The 25,188-nt window shown below is 43.0% G+C and overlaps 1 protein-coding gene across 5 annotated transcripts in view; it reads right to left on the bottom strand.

Moving 5' to 3' along the window:
* zc3h7bb (zinc finger CCCH-type containing 7Bb) overlaps window positions 1-25,188 on the bottom strand; it is a 52,278-nt gene that overhangs the window by 11,267 nt on the left and 15,823 nt on the right. For 4 of the 5 annotated variants that reach the window (XM_069908117.1, XM_069908115.1, XM_069908114.1 and 1 more), the window contains exons 6-18: window positions 24,739-24,897; window positions 24,037-24,117; window positions 19,263-19,319; window positions 18,227-18,269; window positions 17,010-17,269; window positions 15,348-15,597; window positions 14,110-14,165; window positions 12,388-12,547; window positions 8,736-8,897; window positions 5,827-6,032; window positions 3,494-3,594; window positions 2,103-2,284; window positions 346-422 (exon numbers count right to left, since the gene is read on the bottom strand). In XM_069908117.1, the coding sequence (XP_069764218.1) occupies window positions 346-422; window positions 2,103-2,284; window positions 3,494-3,594; window positions 5,827-6,032; window positions 8,736-8,897; window positions 12,388-12,547; window positions 14,110-14,165; window positions 15,348-15,597; window positions 17,010-17,269; window positions 18,227-18,269; window positions 19,263-19,319; window positions 24,037-24,117; window positions 24,739-24,897 (1,794 nt within the window). The other variant, XM_069908116.1, reaches the window with a different exon arrangement.

Below are 25,188 nucleotides of genomic sequence, written 5' to 3'. Positions count from 1 at the left end.
CAGAAAACTCCTTTGAATCACCTTGGGGTTACATGTTACCTCACCCAAGTGCAAGTTGCTGTTGCTACCGAGGTCCATAGCTCCCCTGCGATGTTTTGAGAGCAGTCGGATCCCTGGAACTACAGTACAGCCCTCTTGTGCTCCTTCATCATCATCTATTGGTCGCGGTGTCTTCAACTGCCTGAGCTTCAAACTTGGCTCTGGAATTCCCTCCCTGAACCTTCCAACCTTCACCTCTCCTATAGATTCTTAAACACCAAACTGCAGCCTTGTGGCACTTTGCTAGGTAAAGGCACTATTTCACTGCAGGTCGCTGTGGGGGTTGTAACGTCAGATACAACGTACCTGGGGCCTGTTTGCACCCACTTCCACACTCTGCCAATACTTCGTCGATTCCTGTACAATCTCGTCATGCGTGATCCCTGCAAGATGAATGGGGGGGGGGGGGGGGGTTACAGTATCACTACAATGCTATATGGAATAATCACATTGGCCAAAGCTGGCTGCTTGGATACCCACAACCTTATTGACACTGCCCAAGTAGCCAGTCTTAATATGAGAGACTGGTCAATATATTGGGGAGGAGATCACAGCAGCCTGCATCCTGTCATTGCAAGGCATCGTTGCACATTCCAGAAAAGTGTTCTGCCAATAAACTGGTGTGAAGTTGACTCACATTTAACACCTTCCATTTGCATCATGGGCCTGAATCCTTGGGGCTGTATGGTTTGCATAACAGTTAGTGCAACACTGTTACTGCGACTGAAGTTCAAACCCTGTGCTGTCTGAATGGCGGTTGTATGTTCTCCCTGTGTCTCTGTGGGTTTACTCCGGGCACTTTGGTTTCCACCCACTGTTCGAAATGTACCAGGGTTGTAGGTCAATTAGGCTTAATTGGGCAGCATGGGTTTGTGAGAGGGAGGGGGCAGAAGGCCCTATTACTGTGCTGTATGTTTAAATTAAATATAGAATTTAGCCCATTGAGTTCAGGCACTCCTTTGCATCTTGTGTTGTTCAGGAAGGAGAGAACAATCTTACAGCGTACAATCTGAGGATACTTGGAACAAATTACTGGCCAGCCAAGGTTTTCCAGACTTAAGATAGATCCAGGAAGGGTTTTGGGAAAGGGAAGTTGAAACAATATTTTAAAAGGCAGATAATTTTCTCAGAAGTATGCCTTGTGTTTATTGTATTCATAGTCCAATAACTAACAGGTTGGCTATTGAAATAAAACAATCTTCACCATTTAAGATTTCAGTGAACAGTTCTTCCCTGAGAACCATAACAGTAACTGTTTCGCCTTCCCCAGAGGCTGCCTGGTCTGCTGAATGTTTCCAGAACTTTGTTTTAAATTTCAGAATGTGTTTTTTCCCCCAATCATAGTTTAAATGTTGTAAATAATTTAAAGAATGAGAGAATGATCAGAGTTAAATAGGAGCTGAGCAGAAGGTTTCAGGTCACCATTAGTAAATTTCCATTTCCAGCTGTTTTAATTCATCTTGCCCCCTCACAGTTCGGCAGGCAGCAACCTCCTTTGAAGAAGACGGCAGAGCCCACCTCACTGACAAAAGACAAAGGAGGAAAAACCCAATACCCAACCCCAACCAACCAATTTTCCCTTGCAACCGTGCCTGCCTGTCCCACATCGGACTTGTCAGTCACCAACGAGCCTGCAGCAGACGTGGACATACCCCTCCACAAATCTTCGTCCGCGAAGCCAAGCCAAAGAATTCTAATTCTTAATTAAAAATTAAAGAGTTATTGCATGGTAACAGGCCTTTCCGGCCCACGAGCCCGCACAGCTCAAATGCACCCAAGTGACCAATTAACCAACTAAACCCATAAGTCTGGAAGGTGGGAGGAAACTCACGCAGACACGGTGAGAGCGAACAAACTCCCCACAGACAGCGCAGGATTTGAAACTGGGTCACAGGTGCTGTAATAGTGTTGCACTAAACCACTATGATAACTGTCATCCTTAGGTTATGGAAGTGAGGTGGTGCTGATCATTTTTCAGTCTGACACCTTGCAGCAAACGTGTTTGAACTTTGATCACGGATGCGTTGGTTAGAAGAGCGCCCAGCGGTTTTCCTCAGGGTTACCTGAACTTTGCTGCATTAACCAGACCTTGAGCTCAATGAGGCTGTGGGCGAAGTTACAGCTATCCTCCCGCAGACACCCGTAGCGCACTTCATGGCGGCACACATCAATCTGGTAGTGCTCTTGAAACTGGCGGATCTTGGAGTACTTAACGGACGCAGCACACAGCACGTGGACAAGGCATCTTCAGGGGAACCACAGGGAGAAAGTTCAGTGAGATTTACCTCCAATGTTACCCATTTAACCTCTCGCTTTTGCTCAATCACTCACATCTGATCTGGACGTTGACCAGTATAAAGCCATGGCACTTTATACCCCTTCCAACCCCAGTTGAAAAAGCTTTCTTAATAACTCTCAACAACTCAGTAAGAGGCATTCAGCCCTTGAAATTATTCCATTAGATCAAGGCTAATTCACACCTTCATCCATTCATCTCAGTCTCTTCTTAAAAATCTCATCATGGTAGGGGAGTCCAGGACAAGAGAGGAGAACTTCAGGATAAAAGGGCATCAATTTAAAACAAATATGCAGAGAAATTTCTTTAGCCAGCAGGTCATGAGTCTGTGGAACTTGTTGCCACAGGCAACTGTGGAAGTGAGATTGTTGGGTGTATTTAAGGCAGAGATTGACCAGTATTTGATTAGTCAGGGCATCAAGGGTTACGGGGAGAAAGCTGGGGAGTGGGGCTGAGTGGAAGGTGGGATCAGCTCACAATAGAATAGTGGAGCAGACTCGATGGACTGATTGGCCTATTTCTGCTCCTATATCTTGTGAGCAAAGTACAGTGAAACCTCGTTAGAACACGATTCGTTAATCCACAGAATTGCTTATAGCTCGGGTGTCTGTGGACCCCAAACTTTGCAAATAAGTTGATTAAAATTCAGATAAACTCAGAATGCGCTTGCTTTCTTTCATTGAAATTGTTAGTATTATATTCTTCGAAAACTGGTAATATTTGGGTTTGATTATCCGTGGGCACTCTCTGTTCCGCGACTCGGCTGTAACGCGGTACGAAATCTTGGACCCCAATACCAGATTCTAACGAGGTTTTACTGGAGTAGTTTGTCAATTTTCTCCTGGTTGATGGGGCCCGACACTTAGCCCAGATAGTTATACTTCACAGTTCAACTTGGATGGAGAATCTCAATGAGCTATAACTACAACCGTGCCCAGATTTCACCTTGTGCACAACATCTGGCCAGAGTTTAAGAAAATGAGGAGCAAAAATTACCCAGCACATGGACACCGATGAAACTTCAGATACTGACTGACTGCCCCTAGTATACTCAGCACACACCAGGACCCCATCCAAGAATCTTCCTGGATTAATACGGAGCTCTCTTTGCCCACTGAGTTGAAGATTTTTCGCTGCTTTGAGATCTTGTCCACTCACTTATTCTCTTCAAAGTTATGCTTGATTTCTGGATTAGAACAGAATGATGCACCATCCTTCATCTTCTTGCTTATTAACCTGGGCTTGCTATCAAAACATTCCTGCAACACAGTGAAAATGAGCATCAGAGACAGAGGTGAAGGAATGGATTTGAAATGTATAAACCCATTTAAAGAGAAAGTGTGTGTCAGAATATGCTGGCTTTGAATTTAGCTTCACTGATTTGAGGGAAGAGGAAATAGTCATCAATGGGAAATGGCCACGTGCACATAATACACAAAAACGTGTTCTGAATACATAAGAGGAGGTGGTTCAAGAAAACAGCCTCTATCCTCAAGTACCTCCCCCCCCAGACCATGCCCTCTTCCCTCTGCTACCATCAGGAAGGAGATACAGGAGCCTGAAAACAAACACCCAGCGGCACAAGGACAGCATCTTCCCCTCTGCCAACCACAGACACTGCCTCACTTTCTCTCTTCTTTCACACTAATTTATTTATTTATAAAATGTAATTTATAGCAATTTTCACCTGTGATGCTGCCACAAAACAACGAAGTTTGTGACACATGTTCATGACAATAAATTCTGAAGTGGGTATCACTGTAACTTGTAGAAGTTGCTGATCCTGGAGGTATATAAACTATATGGTACTGGTGCTAATATGGAGACTTCATGTCTCTCTCACCGGAACTGCTTTAGAAAGGCTGTTTTAGGACATACGCCACGTAAACCTGATACCTGCAGCAATGAACCCATGACAGCGCTCTGCTCCAAATGGGTATACGAGAATATGCGATAAAAGACAACAGTCAGTAAAGACAGAACGCTTGAGGAACTCAGCAGGTCTTGTAGCGTCCACGAGAAGTAAAGAGAGATATATATAGATAGCCAAGGGCTCAGCCCAAAACACCTATGGACACTGTGAGACCTGCTGGGTTCCTCCAGTACTGAGTTTTTAAATACAAGAATGTGAGAATACTTTTTTGCTTCTCTTTCCTGTCTTGATAGCAGCGCTGTATTATTAGCGCCTCTTTGTGGGCCTTTAGTGATCAAACAACGGGGAAAAACCTTGTCCATTTTTGTGCATCTTCAAGGCGCACTCACAGAGAGAGGGACTAACAGCAAAACCCTAATGTCCAAAAATAGATGGTCACAATTCTAAATCTACTCAGGGATCCACAGACCCTCAAGGCAGAGAATACTAATGATTTACCATCAAATGGAGAGTATATTCTGACCTTTGAGCAGTTTCTGAAGCCATTGCAAACACAAAGTAATACCTCAGGAACACAAGCCTAATTAAATACTGTAATCGTCCAAGTCTGGCATTTGGGCACAGAAAATTGTTGAAACGTGACAAATGTTCCAATGTGACAAAGGAAAGCTAGTACACAATGGTAAAGACAAGGCCCGGATATTCTGATGAAAGGAAGAAGGGAATGTCAGTGAAGGGATGGGCTGAATAGCCTGTCTCTGTGCTCTGTATTTCTGGTAATAACGCCTGCACCACTGACAACATTATTTGTACTACCGCCCAATCAAGAATACAGTAAAATCCCTGGAAAATCGCGGAAAATAAATAGGTTAAAAATTTGAAAGTTTAAAATTGGCGTGCCCCACCATTAGTTCACCATTCACGCAACTCGCAATCTCAAGCAACCATAAAATTAACTTCTCCAGCATCTACCAATCCCCATAGGTGCCGGATACCAGGGGGTTTTACTGTATTTGTAATTTATTGTTCCTTTCTTGACCTTTTATATTTATTATGTACTGTAAAAAATCTTTTCATGGCATCTGATTATACTAAATTGTCATTAGTGTGTGTTCTGTAACTGGGAATGTGCAGTGGTAAGACCTTCATCGCATCTGTGCGTCGAGCTTAAGTTTAATATTGAACTTAATAAACTCTCATTTGTTCATTCACGGACCAAGTAATTGGCAACAAAACATTCAGTCATCATGCAAGGAAGAATCAGGACATATTAACAGTTAACGAGGTGGGCTTTAAGGAGGATTTGACAGAAGAGAGGTAGAAATAGAGAAAGGGTGAGAGGTACAGAAGTTTAAGGAGAAACTTTACTTGTAAAGGTCTAAGGCTGTTGGATAACACTGATGAATTAAAAAGAGGGCTGGACAGAGGTCCAGAATTGGAGGAATGGATTGTTCACAAAGGCTCATTGGGCTGGAGCAGGTTACAGAAATGGGGATGAACAAGACGATGCAGGGCGTTTAAAACAACAATGGAGAAATTAAAATTGTGGAACATTAATCAAAGTGGAGTAAAGAGAGGGTGGAATATAAAGACTTTAATTGAAGCTACAATATCTCACCTCGCAAAGATACATAAAGAGGCCAAGATGTTCCTTCAGCAGTTTCGCAACTGTGACTCCGCATCTTGCGTCGCCCCCAAGGAGATCAAAGAGTAGGTCGCGGTTTATTGCTCCTTTACGTTCCAGAGTCCAAACATCTATCTCCTCCTGACAGTAAGCAAATGTACAGTGATCCCCATACTTGCAATCCCCCTTACTCACTATTTCTGTAAATAAACAGATTGAGATCATCATCTTTTTGAGTTGATTATGTTCACACTACAAATATTCTACCTTTTCCCTGGTTTCCCTCAACGCATCTTTCTCCTTCCCCAAACGGGACTAACTCTGGATCATCCAGGATGTCCCCAAATGGCTATTCATCAGGGTTGCATACTGATAATCAAGAAACCTTTGTCACCTGACACTGAGGAGCTGAGATCGAGAGAAGCTCCTCAAACACCAGAAGGGGAATAACGTCAAGGCGCCACAGTGTTGGCAATGTGGCTAAATCAATGTAACAATGTAACAATGTACAGTGATGGAAATGTATGGATACCAGACCAAGAGGGAAAAGAGACTTTGATTGGTTTTCTGATTGTAAATAATTTATTGTGAATTTTTGGTTAAATAAATTCTGCTGTGAAAGTCACTGAGCATCGTTCTAAAGCTGAAGAACATTTCCTCCTAACTATGATTCTTAACAGTTATCACGAATGGCAAATATCATCAAAAGAAAAAAAAGAGTTCAACTGTCTTGTCCTTTTTCAAAACTTTTGAGGCATTAGCTGTGGCTCTGTGAGCTTCACTCTGGTCAGGAGGTTCAAGATTCACTTCAGACTTCAGCACCAATACCTGGGTGATACTCCAGTGTGTGAAAAACGTTTCACCTCCCGGTGAACTGAGGTGCTGTCTGCTTCCCCAAATGATTGTAAAAAAAAAAAATCTCACGACACTTTAACAAAGAAAGGGAGGTCTATTCTTTGCACCCAGCCAATATTTATCCCTCAGCCACCATTATTATAACAGATTATTTGGTTCTTCCCATATAACCATAAGATAAAGGACAGAAGTAGGACATTCATCCATTTCATCAATAGCTGATGGAATGGCAGAGCAGACTCACAGTTCCACTCAACTCCACTCCCCTCTTCTTTCCATAACCTTTATCTATTCAGATATCTATCAATCTCTGCTTAAATACACCCAATGACCTGGCCTCCACAGCTGCCAGTGGTAGGAAATTCAAGAGGTCCCCCACTCTCTGGCTGAAGAAATTCTTCTGCTTCTCTGGTTTAAATGGGAACTCTTCAATCCTGAAGTTGTGCCCTCTTGTCCTACACTCCCCTACCATGGGAAACAACTTTGCCACATCTACTCCGCCCATACCTTTCAACATTCAAAATGTTTCCATGAGGTACTCCCTTCTGAACTCCACTGAGCCCAGTCCAAGAGCCAACAAATATTCATATGTTAATCCCTTCATTCCAGGAATCATTCTTTTAAATCTTCTCTGAATCTTCTCCAATACCAGCATATCCTTATAACGCCTCAGCATCACATCCCTCCTCTTGTGTCCTATTCCCCCAGATATAAATGCCTACACTGCATGAAGACTCCCAAGTCCCTTTGCACCTCCGAGTTTTGAATTTTCTCCCTATCTATTTAATAGTTGGCCCTTTTAATCCTTCTACCCAAGTGCATGACCATCCACTTTCCAACTTTGAATTTCATCTGCCATCTATCTTTGCCCGTTCTCCTCATCTAAGTCTCTCTGCAGCTTGTTTCCCCTCCATCTATCTATGTATCATCTGCAAACAAAGCCTGTTGCTAGTTGATGGAGCTTTCTAGTGCCAAGATGGCCACCAATCTCCCCAAAATATAACAAGAACCATCATTTATCTCTAGTGGCAAGTTGGCCACCAATCTCCCCAAAATATAACAAGAACCATCATTTATCTCTAGTGCCAAGTTGGCCACCTATCTCCCCAAAATACAACAAGAACCATCATTTATCTCTAGTGCCAAGTTGGCCACCAATCTCCCCAAAATATAACAAGAACCATCATTTATCTCTAGTGCCAAACTGGCCACCAATCTCCCCAAAATATAACAAGAACCATCATTTATCTCTAGTGCCAAGTTGGCCACCAATCTCCCCAAAATATAACAAGAACCATCATTTATCTCTAGTGCCAAGTTGGCCACCAATCTCCCCAAAATATAACAAGAACCATCATTTATCTCTAGTGCCAAGTTGGCCACCAATCTCCCCAAAATATAACAAGAACCATCATTTATCTCTAGTGCCAAGTTGGCCACCAATCTCCCCAAAATATAACATTGACAGAAAATATTGGAGATACTTAGCAGGTTAGGCACTTAAGAATGGTCATGGACTTCAAATATTAACTGTTTTCTCTCTATCGATGCTGCCTGACTTGTGTATTCCCAGTACCGTGCATTTTTTAATGCCAGTTTTACAACACCAACCTCTCTCTCACACCTGCACACCCGTGGGCTTTCAGTAATCAACATGAACCTTCACCAATTCTCAGCCCAAGTTGTCTAGTGCAGATCTTCATGACCCACACACCTTAGAGATGAAGACCACGTTGGTGCCAAGAGACTGCATTTACAAAGGCCAACTTCACCCCACGCTGATGGCCTATGGAAAGAAGCCTGAGCCACGACTGATGTTTCACACAAATCTCCTACCCATGGCCACTAATGACAGTGCAGCCATAAAATGTCAAACAGAACACCAAGCACAAAGACCCAGGTAGCTTAATTCATCAGGTCGCTGATTCACACATGCCCTGTATCATTACTCCCATGTTCAGTTTTGGATTTACAAGTCACTCCTGCATATTCTAAACCTCTGGTTTAACTATCTTTATTAAGCAGTGAATTATTTGCATTTCCCATACCTTTACACAAGTAGTAAGGCCCTCCATAATTATTCCAGGTAGGTCGGGGCCTGATTCGTTTCCATCGGGTGTCTGTTGAATTGTTTAGTCTTCCAATCAGAATATCTTTTTTACATTTATGATCGAGGTCAGTATTATAATTAAAATCTAATGCCTTTCCTCCTAAAACAACAAAACAAAAGGGGAGAAAATGGAATTAGAACAAAATTAGTATAATGGACCAAGATAGGGAAAATGGAACAAATGGTTTAGCAAACATTGGGATCAGGATAAAGTAATTTTTGTTCAAATATTCCCACCACTGAAAAAGTCCAGTTTCCTGCCAATCCCTGTCTCCCTCATCCTCAGGAATTGAAATACTGTAGTTCATCCTCGAACAGATGGAGGAACTGAGCTCCCATAGAATCTAGTGGGTTGAGAACTCCAATTATCCACAACCAACGCAAGGAGAAGCATCTCATCTTGGAACCAAGGGCCTGATCTCTTAGTTTCACCAACTTCAGCCTGAGGAAATGAACCCCATCTAATCTTTCATTTTTTCTTTTGGCCTACCACATGGTAACTGGCCCTTTCGACCACCCAATTGACCTACAACCCTGGTATGTTTTGAAAGGTGGGAGGAAACCGGAGCCCCCAGAGGAATCTCATGCAGACATGGGGAGAGCAGCGCTGGATTTGAATCCCGCTCGCTAGAGCTGTAACAGCCCTGCATTAATTACTACACTAACTGAGCTGCCCTTATTAACGTTTTAATAACCACTCATTTTTAAACCTCCAAAGAATATCAACCAATATTTATTCTCCCCTCTTCCTGAGCTTTGTCCGAGGAAGTTAAACAGATGCTGTGGTTGTAGTCCCATACACAAAAGTGCTCAAGAAACTCAGCAACTCCCTCACTGTCCATAGGAAGCAAAGGGACATGGCCAACCCTTCAGTTCCTTTGCTTCTGAAAGATGCCGTGTGACCTGCTGAGTTTCTCCAGCGCGCTTGTGTATTGTGCAACATTATACCCTGAATCTTTTGACTTAGTGTAACATTGTACCCTGCTCTTTTATTTTAAAATTGCTACCTGCTCTATTTAAATGCAAAACAAAGCTTTTCACTGCATTTTGGTACATGTTAATACACAATTCAGTTCCATTCGATTGTATTTGGCACAGTTATTGATGGATTTAAATGGAATCTTGTTTTTTATCCTCTGCTCTCTTCAGCACAACAGCATCTGCTAACCCAAACTTGAAGTGATCGCACACAAAGTTAAAAACTGAAAAGTAGAAGATAGCCAGCATTTCAGACAGCACCTGCGGAGAGAATATCAGTTAACATTTGAGTCCCTCTTGAAAACAAACATTCACACCAGGCTGCGGACTACTGGAGACTGGCTCGTGACTGGCTCAAGGGGTACCAGCTATTGGAACTGTTCCTAGTTGTGTCGGAAGTTCGGATCTAGAGCTTAGGCTGCCGATGGTTCGATCTGGACTCCTTGTGGCCACAGGAGCTCTGGAGGCGAATCCACAGACACTCAGTGTCTCTGAGAGGACTCTCTTTTGCTTCTCATTCTCTGACTGTTAAAAGGTGCTTCAGGCTCTTCCTGCCGACAGTGAATCTGCCTGCCTTATGGCAGACAAATGTAATATTGCACTGTCTTTATTATGTGACAATAAATGAATCTTGAATTTTGCTGATACCAGCAGAGCAAGGACTCTGAAAGATAACGAGTTGCTCCTTTGCATCAAGGAGCTGCAAATATATATAGAGATGAATGTGAATGCAAAGAGAAAAAAACAATGTGGGGGGGACTGTGGGATACAATACATAGCAATTGCTGGAAGCCTGTTTAAAAGAGAGAACGCTGGCTATACCCAGAAGGTTAGGCAGCATGGGAGGAGAAAGGAAAACAGAGTCAAGGTGTGAGGAAACAACCACACTGGGCAGTTCTGATACAAACTGGAAAGACTGGTTATCTGACAACTCCATACTGAACTCTGAGCCAGTAACACATAGAGTCAGTAGATGGGAAACTGTTCCTCAGGCTAACGTTGGTATTCATTGTAACAGGGCAAGGTATCAAATGCAGTTCAGAATGAGAACAGGACGGAGGCTTAAAAAGACAGGCAGCTGAATGTAGCTTCCATCAAGCTACTTGCGACACCATCATTTTTTCAACATTCATCTCCATAATGACTCCCACTGTTCCCTGATGAACACGATAACATTTATTGTCATAAACCTTGTATAATGTTCACATACACCAACATTCTTACTTGCTGTAGCAGAACAGGTCCTTCCTAAAATAAAGACAATAGTGTACGTAAATTGAATGAGACGATAAATACAGGAGTCAAAACACAATGCTGGAGAAACTCAACAGGTCAAACAGTGTATATAGTAAAGATAAAGGTGCATAACCAATGTTTGGGCTTGAGCTCTTCATCAAGGTACCAATAAATACAGAAGGAAGATTGATAATAAATATTATTATCCTGGTGCAAGAAAAAAATTACTTGGCAAAAGTGCAGACAGTCCTGTTGTGGTGTTGGAAGAGTCCATGATACATGTACCAAGGGAAGGTTGAAGGCCTAGAGAGCTGCTGGAAAGAAATTGTTCTTGAACCTAGAGGTGCTGGTCTTTGGTTCCTTGTGCCCAAAGGCAGCAGTGAGAATTGGTTGTGACCAGGGTGATGGGACAACTGGGCAGGTATCAGCTCATGCTGCTAGCTGTGGAGGTTAGGCAAGAGTAATCCATTCTGCCTTTGCCTGTCTGACCAGCCAAACCAATTATTAAAATCGGTACGTTGAAGAGCTTCATTGAAACCCATACCCAATTGCAGAGCAAGTGAGAGTCCCCTCCTCTTCCTCAATGACGACTCTTCTCACGGTCAGCACTTCTCCTGGTGGGCCACAGAGCCTGCACCATGCTGTAAATTTCTAATTTATTTTCCCACCTAAGGGAACCTCCTGTCTACCCTAATTATAAACAACTTCAATCTGCATTATTTAAACCCCATTTATTTTTCCTTGCACCACTATAATTGTGAATAAGGAGCGGAAATTTAGGGGAGGCGTAAGGGGTACGCTTTATTTTCCTCCCCCACCCCCTCCACAGAGAGTTGTGGGTGCCTGGAATATCCTGCCAGGGGGCGGTGGTGGAGGCTGGATCAATAGAAGCGTTTAAGAGACTCCTGGACAGGCTCATGGATGAAAGAAAAATAAAGGGTTAGGAGGTAAGGGTTTAGTTTTTTTTTGGTAGGAATATATAGGTGGGCACCACATTGAGGGCCAAATTGCCTTTACTATGCGATGGGGAGAAAGCAGGGGAGTGGGAAATGGATCAGGCCATGATGGAATGCAGAAGTGGACTTGATCGGCCGAACGGTCTACTTCTGCTCCTGTACCTTATATAGCCCAAGAAAGAATTTTGGGCAGATGCACATAGTTGTTATGTGTATGACATTAAACTTGTTATCATTGGTATAATTAGTTCTCTACGCACTCTTCCCAATCTCTGGACGGTATTGATTTTCCTATCAGCATCATGTACACACATCACACCGTCAAGTTGACCGGCAAAGATGCTGACTGGAGCATTCACTCAGCCCCACTCCATCAGCAACCAGGCCCAATGAAAGAGCACGAGGAAGCGCTTTCTTTACCTGTTTTAACAAAGCAAGCAGAGCAGGCTTGGCGCAGATTCTGCGCATAACTGAGTGGGTATTTGGTCAAGAGTGATGGGATTGGTTCACTGCCTCTTCGCTCTGGCCCAAGGAGCATCACAGGATGGCTGGACGTGGGCTGGCTGCTCACTTGCAGACCCTGGTGCAGAAAGAGGAGGAGGAGATAGTTAAGGAAGGGAGCAAGGTTCTGGATCCACTTACTCTCTCTCTCTCCCCTGCCACCCACACCTCACACAATGACTCGTTACTCATAGTGAGCAGATTCTGACTGTGGGAACAATGTGGCCAATTCCGGTCCAGTCCTTCCCTGCAGTTTTCACCAGGCTGCTAAGGGAGAGGGTGAGTGCATTTAAGTTCTTATCTATATCTTGGACGATCTTTCCCGGACCCAACACACTAACAGCATCGTGAAGAAAGCAGGTCAGCGCCTCTACTTCCTTAGGAGTTTGCCTAGGTTTGGTGTGACTTTGGAAACCCTGGCAAATTTCTACAGAGTTGTGGTGGAAAATGTGCTGAATGGCTGCATCACAGCCTGGTACACAGACTCCAATACCCCCCGAGTAGAAAGCCCTCCAAAATATAGAGGACGCAGCCTGGGAGATCACAGACAAAACCCTCCCCACCATCGAGAGCATCTGTGGGGAATGCTACCATCGGAGAGCAGCAGCAATCATCAAGGATCCACACCACCCGCTCTGGTTTCGCTGTTACCATCAGGAAAGAGGTCTAGGTACCACAAGACTCGCACCATCCTCAGGAACAGCTGCTACTCCTCCACCATCAGACCCTTCAATGACTAATTCAATGAGGGACTCATTTAAGGACTCATACTTTGCAATTTATTGATTTTTTTATTCACCCTGTATTGCACTTTGTTTACATTTCTTTATTCATTTATATGTACATTGAGTAATTTTTTTTGCACTGCCAATAAGTGGTATTTCTGCCTTGCCCACAGGAAAAAGAATCTCAGGATTGTATGTGATGTCATGTGTATACTCTGGCAATAAGTCTGAATCTGAGCAAAAGAGGAAAGCTAAATATTGTGTTCTCTCATCATTAGTCTAAGAACACAGACTGCCACAATGCAAGATAGTAAACCATACTCGGTAATAATTAGGGCTAGGAATATCCCTGCACTGACTAAAAACATCCTTCTTCTCTCAACCTGGATTTGGGATCTTTCCTTCATCACATTGACTCTTGACTCCCACCCATTTCCTTTTTTTTGCTGGAAAGCAGGCAGAATTGTCACTTGGTGAGATTGGGACTGAGACTCTCACTTCCTAAATCTAGGCCAAAGTTGCAGAGAGATCGGATTACTTGGCTTGGAGCCTTTGGGTGAAGACTGTCGGGAAGGTTTGTTGCAAGCTTGTGAAAGTTAAAGCAACAGCGCAAAGTTTTCACGACCAACACATTCCCTGGGATAACTATAATCTAATCCCAATCAGTCCAGAAAAACCCCTATGATCCAGAATTCGAGCAAAAGGGCAATTTCAAACAACCCATTAAAAAAAAATCAAGGAAAATAACTAGGTTAAATAAATACAAAGTTTGAATCTGGCGTGCCTTGCCATTAGTTTGCCTATCCACGCAACACGTTATCTCAAGCAACCAGAAAATTCACTTATCCAGCATCCACCAATCCCATAGATGCCAGATACCAGGGATTTTACTGCATAATGATCGAACTGGACTCACCGTAGAGAGGCTGCTTGATACACTCTTATTGTTATTTGGTGTGATTGGTCTTGATACTGATGAAATAGAAAAATGATCTTCATGATTAATGTTATGTCTTTTTAACACATTCTTTCTACCACAAATCTAAACAAAACATACTATTTAGCACACGAGTCTGTGCCGGTGTTTACACCCACAATTATCTTCATTCCAATCAGCCCCTGAAGCTGTGTAAAATAATATTGCCCTTGCTCCGCTCTATCTGATTTCTGCAGCTCTACATTCTGGTTTTAACCATGTCTGGGTTGACAAGCTAAACTTTCTTACTGTGCCTTGGTGCACGTGACAATAAACGAGGTGTTGGAGGGGTTTATTAAACCAGGTGGAAAATTAATCCATGAATGGCTGAAGTTCTTCGTTCTTCAGGCACTAAAGGCAGCTTTAGACCCAATCTGGAGAGAGTGGAGAACATCAAGTTCTTTGGAGTTCACTTAACTAGTGACCTATCATGGACACTCAACATCTCCTCACTTGTCAGGAAGGTGCAACACCGACTGCACTTCCTGAGAAGACTGAAGTCGGCAAGGCTACTGGCCACTATCATCTCAACTATCTACAGGAGCTCTATTGAGAGTGTCTTGGCTGGCTGCATCACAGTGTGGTACAGATGCTGCAGGGCTTCGGATCAGAGGTCAATCCACAGGACCATAAAAGCAGCAGTGAGGATTACTGGGGTCTCCCGCCCCTGTTTCCCCCTTCCCTCACCCCATATCGGTGATTTACTGCGATACATTGAAAGAGAGCTCACAAAATATGCAAGGACCCCATCTTCCAGCTACTCCGCCAGTGAAGAGATACAGAAGTATTAGAGCCAGATCCACCAGGCTGAGGAACAGCTTCTTCCCACGGGCAGTGAGAATACTCAATGACTGTTAAACTGCTAAAACAACTCTGTATCTATATTATTTATTAATAATATATTTTTAATATCTGTACATAAGAATTGTACGTAGGTTCTGTGTATCTGTATCATTTGTTTATATGTGTGTAAATAGTATGTGTGTTCGCACTGTTTTTGCACCAAGGACTGGAGAATACGGTTTTGTCAGGTTGTACTGTTACAATAAATAAACAAACTATTATACTGACACGGTACAACTCACAAAGTGGCTTTTGTGGGTAGGAGATTTTGATCAAACTCAAAAGTTTTCCCACTAAATTTGTGGTCAATGGTTCAAGAATGTACACACCCTTACCAGGTTGAGAGTCAGTTCCAGGGAGAAGGTCCAAAGAATCTAAACTACTGACACTTGTGCTTGGACCGATCGTGTCGAGTGTGTCCATCTTCTGGACAGGAAGCATTGAATAGGCTGGTGGAAGGGACAGCTTTGGGCCAATGTCACCCTGCACAGCAGACGGCAGCACTGGGGCGCCGCTGGGCAGGACAGCGAGCAGCCTTGACACATCATTGGGGAGATTCATCGAAATATTCGCTGTCACTGATGCCTGTGGGAATAGAGGAAAGCATTATGTCAGCAAACCTGTGGGGAAGGTCATCAAATTACTGTCCTTAGTTGATGGCTACACTTACATGTGATTCGACGTCTGCCCAATGACTGGGTTCATGTGCAAGATTCCCTGCTAGCTAATTCTCCCTAAACTGTGTGGATACCTGGCAGACCGTCTGGGAGCACGTACACAGTGCAGCCATTCTCAATCTTTTTTTGGCTACGGCCCCCTTAGGACTCTGCTCGAAGATCATCGGCCCCCTTCCCAGAGAAGCAGTCAAGTTTAGTTGGTTTCTTCTGTACTCCTCTTCTGCTAAAAACCACAAAGTAGTTCATTATTTCAGTCTGTGGCCCCACCTTAAATGAACTGTGGCCCTGGGGTGGTGGTGGTGGGGGTGCTGTATGGCCCCCATTGAGAATAGCTTTACTAGTATATTGGCTTAACAGCTACAAGAGTCAGAGAGAGGTGCAGCACTACAGCCCAGAGTCCATGCCAGCCATCTTACAAAAATCTTAATCCCATTTTTTACAAATTTTCCATAAGTTACTGGTCACCCTCAGATTCTACTGCTCATGTGAACACTGGGGGCAAAATTGTTGGCACTGCCGCTGGTGCGGACCTGTGTGGAGTATGGACCGGAGACACAGTGCTCCTCTGCAGGGTCCAACTACCCCACAGCTCCATACAAGCTTTAAATGGTCTGCTAAAAGAATTGACGACCATGGAGTCTGGGCCCAAGATGGCAGTGGCCTTGAAGGGTTGCAGATTCTGGGGTCAGAGGACTGGCACAGGGCACCCGAAAATGGGAGAGTTCCCCTTGTTTAAGGAAAAGAAGAGGAGACGACCCGAAAGAATGGTGACCATGGTGGCGGAGCAGCGAGGGGCTCTGAGGAACACACAGGCGGCGAGCTGTTAGCAACGAGGCGAGGAACCCATGTAGGTCGCCAGCATCTGTGGTCAGTGGACCCATACTAGGCTGCAGACTGCTGGAGACTAGCTCAAGACTGACCAAAGGGGTACCAGGTATTAGAACCAGGATGTGACAGGGTGCAGGGGGCACTGAAGGGTTCCTGATCACATCGTAGGTTTCGATCTGGAGCTGGGGCTGCTAATGGTTTGGACTGGATTATGTGTGGCTGCAGGAGCGCTGGAGATGAATCCACGGACACTCGGTGACCCTGGGGAATTGGGGACTCTCTTTTGCTTCTCTTCCTCCGCTGTAAGAGGCACTTCAGGCAATTTCTGCCGCTGGTGAATATGCCTGCCTTTCATCAGGCGAAAACAAATTCTGTGTAATATTACACTGTTTTGATTACATGACAATAAATTGAACCTTGAATCCTGAATCTTGCCCCAGAGTACGACCCTCACAATCACATGTTCCTTTTTAAACTACATCTGTCACTTACCACCTGATACTCATTTGCCTCCCCGATTGAATCCAACAACGTGTCCAGGTCTTCCCCAATAATCTCGCCATCTGGAAATTCATCTGCAGTTTCAGGCACTGAGAGAGACACCCCATCACCAGCCAGGCCCTCAAGTGGAGGAGGATCTGTTTGTGACTGCTGGATACTGAGGGGAGCCGAGAGAAGAGGGGCCGGGGGTTCACTAGCCAGTGGGGGACTGGTGGCTGGACGAGGAGTGCGTGGAAACTCCAGAGACAAATCTGCATTACAGAAACAGAGGTACAACTGTGACAAACAAGTGCATCGCCAGCACAATCGCCATCACGGGCACCCGTCTTCACTCCATTGAGAATATCAACAAGAGGCAGTGTCTCAAAGAAGCAGCCTCTATCCTCGAGGACCCCCACCACCCAGGCCGTGCCCTCTTCTCACTCCTACCATCGGGAAGGAGGTACAGAAGCTTGAGACCAACATATTTCTGAATGTACAATGAACTACAGACACTACCTCATTTCTTTCCTTCTTTTGCACAAATTTATTTTATTTTTAAATTGTGCATTCATGGAAATGTTATTTATAACAATTTTTTTTGCCTGCAATGCACAATAATTATGGGGAAAAGACAGGTAGCTGGACATGAGCTATCATCAGATCAGCCATATTATTCAATGGGGGAGCAGCCTCGACGGGCCAAATAGCCTACTCCTGCTCCTATTTCTTACGTTTTTATGATACTGCTACCGCAAAACAACAAATTTCACGTGAACATGTTCATGACAATAAACCCGATTCTGATACAGGAGCAGAAAATGGCTCTGGAGTTGCTCTGGAGTAGGCACTTAAGCCAGGTTTAAATGACAGATTTCAGACATTTCAGAGAGGTCCGTGTGAAATGGAGATGCAGAATTAACGAGGCCTGCTGTGACTCACAGCCACAAGTTGAATCAGAGCACAGCAGTTGCTCAATATGAGCGACTCGAGCTTTACACGAGATTCATACGAGAGTCCAAGTGGATGGAGTTCAGGGATTCACTGTGGATTTGAAAAGAAAGGGTGGCGTGTGGCAAACCAAATTAAATTTTGTAAGAGATGGTTGAAGTGGACAGGGCACATCTATAGATGTTATTTATAGGGCTTGCAAGAATGCATGATCTAACATTCTCTGAGTACAACATATTGATTCATAGTTCAACATAAAGAAATAAAAGGAAACTCACCTGATTCAATATCATCTATAGCACTTGTGCCATTTATGGATATCTGTGGGAGAATACAGAAAGCAGTTACAACTTCATTGCCAACGACATAGAACACTACAGCAGAGAAACAGGCCCTTCAGCCCTTCTAGTCTGTTCCAAACTATTTTCCTGTCCAGTGCAACTGATCGGCACCCGGACCATACCCCTCCTATTCAAGTACCTGTCCGTTTTTTCTTAAATGTTAAAATTGAGCCCGCATTCACCACTTCAGCCGGAAGCTCGCTCCACACACCCACCCTCTCTGTGTGAAGAAGTTCCCCATCATGTTCCCCAAAAAAACTTTTTCCCTTTCACCCTTAACCCATGTACATTAGGTTTTATCTCACCTACCCTCAGTGGAAAAAGTCTGCTTGCATTTACTCTAGCAATACCCATCATTATACCTCTATCAAATCTTTCCTCATTCTTCTGTGCGCCAGGGAATAAATTCCAAAACGATTTAACTTTTCCCTCTAACTCAATTCTTCAAGTCCCAACAACACCCTCAGCTTTTTTCTCCTCTACCCTCCCAACTGTGCCAACTTATGACCTCTTACCGGTTAGCCTCTACTCCTCCCCCTCCCCCCCTTTTTTATTCAGATGCCTGTCGTTTTTTTGCACAGACCCTGAAGGGCTCTTGGCTGGTTACCCTTTACTTCCAATAGTTGCTGCGTGACCTGCTGAGTTTCTCCAGATCGTTTGTGTATTTTTTATTCCATTCCCTGAGGTAGAGAACTAGAGCAATTGCTGAAAAGATGCAGATAAACATCTTCTCAGTCACCTTATGGGTTGTCTTTGCTTGAAAGATAATTTATAAGAGATTGTGTCTGAGAGTTCGTAATTGGTCCAGTGCAAGATTTAAGGTAATACTTTCCATTGCATCCCATGTGGATATTGACCTGTTGGGTTTTTTAAATATCATTCAACTACAGCTGTTTTAACAGAAACATGCCCCTCTGTTGAAACTTTCTGAAAGAAACATCTCGTTGGAGTAAGAACTCGTAAGTAAACTTACATGTGCACTGTTCACTGAATTCCCGGTTGGTGTTAGGCCCCCTGCATCCATGTCAGGCTTTAAAAGAGAACATTTGTGGAATTAGAAGGGTTCAGCCACATCACTCTCTTGCTTTCACACTAAACCTAGCAACCCGGGTTCGAATCTGCCAGCGACCAGGGTTCGAATCCGGGAGTGACCCGGGCTCGAATCCGGCAGCGACCCGGGCTCAAATCCAGCATGCTCTAAATTAAATGAAAAGAACCTAATGAAATAAAAAAACAGTTAATAATACAAATTGGAAATTCATAAACAACACTTGCCCAAATGATCAATGGGTTTTTAGTTTCAGTACAAACTATGAAGGATGATTTATATTTGAAATCATGAACAATAAATTGAATCTTGAATATCTGGCAAACCTGTATACAGAGAGGTCAAGAGTGGACAGAGGCTTGTTAGGGGAAAAAACAAAAGGTTATTTTGTTTCAATCTGCATTTCCAATTCCTCTTCACCTTGACTGCTTTTGTTACTAAAATACATTGCGAGTGTCCTTACATAATGCTAAAATCATACAATACATTTAGCCGAAGGTTGTGGCAGCTCTCAACTGTTTGGTCTCATTCCCCTGCTTTCAGAAGCTCTGCTAGCACAGCTCCTTTCAGTTACCAACTCGACAGTGTCCACAAATTACAGTCGGAGTCCAAAAATCCGAAATGCTCAGGGGTTGGGTCCGTCCGGATTTTCTGGATTCTCGGGCTGTTTAAAATTCAAATTTAAGGAGGAATAAAGAAGAGATGAACCGGTAAATATTGATAGTTTATTCATTAGCACGCTTCATTTATCAAAACGAGCAGTTTTAAAGGAAAATAAAGTGGTGGTTTGTTGCTGCTGTACGTCTGTGGTGTTTACACACACCCACACTCAAAAGGCCGCTAACTTTAAAAAGTTAGAGTTTTCGAAAAGTCTGGATTCTTAGGTGGTCCCGATTTCTGCACCTACTGTAATTAAATCAGTGCTGACTGCATTCAATCTTGTTCACATACTGCGATGCTCTAATCAATCTTGAATCCCCACCAACTCCACCTTAGCAATAAACAGTGTTAAAAATCACGTCGCCTCTTTGCCCATTGTGCTTATTCCTCATTCTGCCTGTCTATAACCAGAAACATTTGAATCCCTCCTTAATCCAGCCTTGTCAAGTAACAACTCTCCACTGCATTCTCTCCACAGCTTTGACTTCCAGCCTAAAGTGCAAGAAATTCACTCAAAATCTTCAACACAAAATAAGGAAGGTTGTCTAAGCTTTTTTTAAATTTAATTTTTAAAAAAAATGTTCACACTATGAACCATATTAACCAAAATACACACAAACATTTCCCTCCTGAATATACACAGTGTCATTTTCTCTCCTTTTTCCCCCCTCCCTTCCCACTCAACGTTCAACATATACGATACAATAAATCCATTAAACAATGTCATCACACAATGAGAATAAACAAGAAAATTGTGTCATCTTCTTTTACACACTGGGTCAGTTCATTTAGTCTTCTCCTCATTCTGTCATTTTAGGGGGTGGAGGTCCGCGGTAGGCCCTCTCTGTAGAAGGTTGTCTAGGCTTCAATCAAATTGATCAGTTATTAGGATGGTCAGATTAAAGGAATTTAATCCTGGTAAGTGGAAGTGATACACTTGCAGAGGACCAATAACGGCAAACCATGCACAAGGAATGATAGGGTCTAAGGGAGCAATGGAGATGCAATGGGACTAAGGATTCCTGAAGCAGCAGGTACAGGTAACTAAGACATACCAAATCTTTGCCTTCATAACAAGGCTATAGAATGCAAAAGCATGGTACAGGTAACTAAGACATACCAAATCTTTGCCTTCATTACAAGGCTATAGAATGCAAAAGCATGGCACAGGTAACTAAGACATACTAAATCTTTGCCTTCATAACAAGGCTATAGAATGCAAAAGCATGGTAACTAAGACATACCAAATCTTTGCCTTCATAACAAGGCTATAGAATGCAAAAGCATGGTAACTAAGACATACCAAATCTTTGCCTTCATTACAAGGCTATAGAATGCAAAAGCATGGTACAGGTAACTAAGACATACCAAATCTTTGCCTTCATAACAAGGCTATAGAATGCAAAAGCATGGTAACTAAGACATACCAAATCTTTGCCTTCATAACAAGGCTATAGAATGCAAAAGCATGGTAACTAAGACATACCAAATCTTTGCCTTCATAACAAGGCTATAGAATGCAAAAGCATGGTAACTAAGACATACCAAATCTTTGCCTTCATAACAAGGCTATAGAATGCAAAAGCATGGTAACTAAGACATACCAAATCTTTGCCTTCATAACAAGGCTATAGAATGCAAAAGCATGGCATAGGTAACTAAGACATACCAAATCTTTGCCTTCATAACAAGGCTATAGAATGCAAAAGCATGGTACAGCTTCACTGGTCGGGCTAAAGCTGGAGTGTCTGTTCCAGTGGCACACCACAAGGGCATCAAATGAGAGAAGGTGCAAAGGGGCTTCACCAAGATGTTTCCATCATGAGGAAACACAGAAGTGCTGGAGGAACTCAGCTGGTCTCAGTGACCATAGGAGGTAAAGATATATTACTGATGTTTTAAGATCCAACGTTTCTGAAACGTCGTTAATACATCTTTATCTCCTGTGGAGGCTGCAAGACAGGCTGAGTTCCTTGCAGCAGAGAAGGTGGAACGTGGACCTAACAGAGGTGGCATACAAAATGATGAGTAAGGCTGGTTAACTGGAAACACTACCCCAGACTAGAGGGCACAGGTTTAGAGTAAGGGATATGATGTCTGAAAGGAATGAGAGGTTTTCCACCCACGCCACCTGGAGGCAAGAATCTCACAACATTTAAGGAGTTCCCAGCCCTTGAATCATCACATAGAAGGCCAGCGATCGAATGCTGGCAAATAGGATTGATAGAGATAAGATTCATGACAGGCAGCATGGATACAGTGGTCAAAGGGTTCATTTCTATGCTGTGAGATCATCTATTCAACCTGCAACTTTGCTTTATACCAAAAAGACAGCTCAGAACAATTCATAGGCAAGTTATTTACCTGGTGATTTTCAAGAGTTAAGCATAATATTCCCCAACTATCTGACATTTTGCATTCCCTCCTTCATGGGACCGACTCAGTCACTTTGGCTCTCCTCATCTCTTTAATGTTATTATAACCATAGATCATTACAGCACAGAAAACAGGCCTTTCAGCCCTCCTAATCTGTGCTGAAATATTATTCTGCCCAGTCCCACTGGCCTGTATCCATTCCATATCCCTTCATACATGTACCTATGCAAATATTTCTTGGAAAGTTTTCCAAACAGTTATTGAAATACTACTAGTGTCAGCGACCCAGATTTGAATCCCGCGCTGTCTGTAAGGAGTTTGTACATTCTCCCTGTGTCTGCGTGGGTTTCCTCTGGGAAACCTCCCACCCTTCAAAACATACAGGGGCTGTAAGTTAATTAGGTGGCACAGGCTCATGGGCCAGGAGGGCATTTTACTGTGCTGTATTCACCAGCTCGTTCTATACTCCCACCACTCTGTGTGAAGAAATTCCCCCTCATTATGTGATTACAGACACAATGATAATTAAAAAGTTTGTAACAAACATGTACATCAAACTGCAAGAAAAGGAGAACGAGGAAACAAACGGTAAACCTAAACAAAAATGGGAACAAGATCTAAACATAAAGATAAAGAATGAAACATGGGAGAAGCTATGCTCCGGATCTATGAGAAATACAATAAACACGAGGTTACGCATGATACAATATAACTGGATACACAGGCTATACATCACACCTCAAAAGTTAAATAAATGGGACCCAACAGTATCAGACAGATGTTTTCGCTGTAAAAAGGAAACGGGAACAGCAATTCATGCAATTTGGACATGTGAGAAAGTGGAAAAATTTTGGGAAGATCTAAACCAGATATTAAATAAAATCACAAAAAGCAATATACCAAAAAACCCAGAGATCTTCCTCCTAAGTAATATAAGAAACAAAGAATTTGGACTCGATTTGGATGGAGCACAAAAATGATTTGTTAGGATAGCCGTAGCTGTAGCAAAAAAATGTATTATGACAGCCTGGAAATTAGAGGATAACTTGAGAATACAACAATGGTATATAGAAATGAATAAATGTATTCCATTAGAAAAAATAACATATAATTTAAGAAATAACATCACAATATACGAACAAATATGGGAGCCATACATGAAACACAATAGAGAAATCCAACCATGGACTTCCACCACCTAAAATGACAGAAGGAGAAGACAACGAAAAGAACTGACTCAGTAAAATTTCTTGTTTATTTTTATTAAGCGACAACATTGTTTAACGGGTTTAATGTATCTTATAGATTGAACTTCAAATAAATGGGAAAGGGGGTGAGGGAGGGAGGGAAGGGAGGGGGGAAAGGGGGAGAAAACGACACTATATATTTAAGAAGAAACATTTCTGAATGTATCTTGGTCAATATGGTTCATAGTGTGAAAAATTAAAAATTAAAAAAAAAAGAAATTCCCCCTCATGTTCCCCCTAAACCTCTCCCCTTTCACTCTTAATCCATATCCTCTGGTTTGTATCTCACCGACCCTCAGTGGGAAATGCCTACTTTCATTTACTCTATCTATAACCGTCATAATTTTGTATAACGTCCAATCGTTTCCAAGAGGAAGGAGAGAGGAAACAGCACACCGCAGGCCAACAGCACCCACCTGGGCTCTTATATATGCTTTACGGATCCGCAGCCCCAACTTCTGCGCCAACTCTTGTGTCAATTTTACCACGTTTTCATCCTAAACAAATTAAGGATAATATGTTATTCCACTGCAATGTCGAGGCTGTGTTGCCAAGAATGGAATATTGTGAGCAATTTTGGGCTCCTCTTTTAAGAACGTAATACTGATATTGGAGTAGGTTCGGGGTGGGGGGGGGCTTCACAAGACTGTTGAAGACTGAATGAACTGCTCAAACAAACCTTCAAGACTCTACTATTAAACTATTTATTTTTATACGTACTGCATATGTATGGCTTGTCTGTATGTGTGTTATGTCAGGATGTGTGTCTGTACACATCTCCCAATGTTTTGAAATATGGAAGCAAACTGCAGCATCCAGAAGCAACCTATGTGGACACAGGGAGAATGTAAATGAGCTATCTGTAAGGAGATTGCACGTTCTCCCTGTGTCTGCTCTGGTTTCCTCCCACCCTTCAAAACGTACTGGGGCTATAGGTTAATTGGGTGTAAAATTTTAACTTAAAGGGTCTATTCCCCTCCTGCATCTACCCATGACTAAAATGTTGCAAATTAGTGAAATGGAGAATATTGTTGTTTGGCCAAATACATTTTACAAAGTAAGAGTGAAACTGAGGCATTAAAAGAGGAATTGTGTTGTTTATAAACAGGCCAACTCACCTGGGGGACAGTGAAGGAGCATTTGGCTATGCATTCATAGGCTTCTTTATGTTTTCCGAGCTCGTTGAGAGCTCTGGTTTTCCGATAAAGTGCCCGATAGTTATTTTCATTGAGTTTCAAAGTGCTTTCACAGTCTTCCAGCACTTTCTCGTACATACCCTGCAAGAAGAGTCAAAGTCAGTGACCCTGCGTCGCAGGTTCTTCCCCAATGCCCCTCAAGGGGATTGAAAAGCACTTTCCATTCGCTGTTCGGACAGTTTTCAGAAAGCTCAGCCTCTCCGCGTCTTGCTCCACAATTACCAACCCTGGAAGTATCTCAATTGGTCTCTCATCTTGCACTTTGAAGGACTATTGTTGTCTCCTGAAGACCACACTTATTCTCTTACCAGCTTCCACTATCAGCACAGATGCTTGATGGTTGAAGTGAAAGCACGAGGCTAGAGAAACTCA

The sequence above is a fragment of the Narcine bancroftii genome, chromosome 13, assembly GCF_036971445.1.
Source record: "Narcine bancroftii isolate sNarBan1 chromosome 13, sNarBan1.hap1, whole genome shotgun sequence".
NCBI classification, from domain to species: domain Eukaryota; kingdom Metazoa; phylum Chordata; class Chondrichthyes; order Torpediniformes; family Narcinidae; genus Narcine; species Narcine bancroftii.
This window is presented reverse-complemented; position numbering and strand designations above follow the sequence as displayed.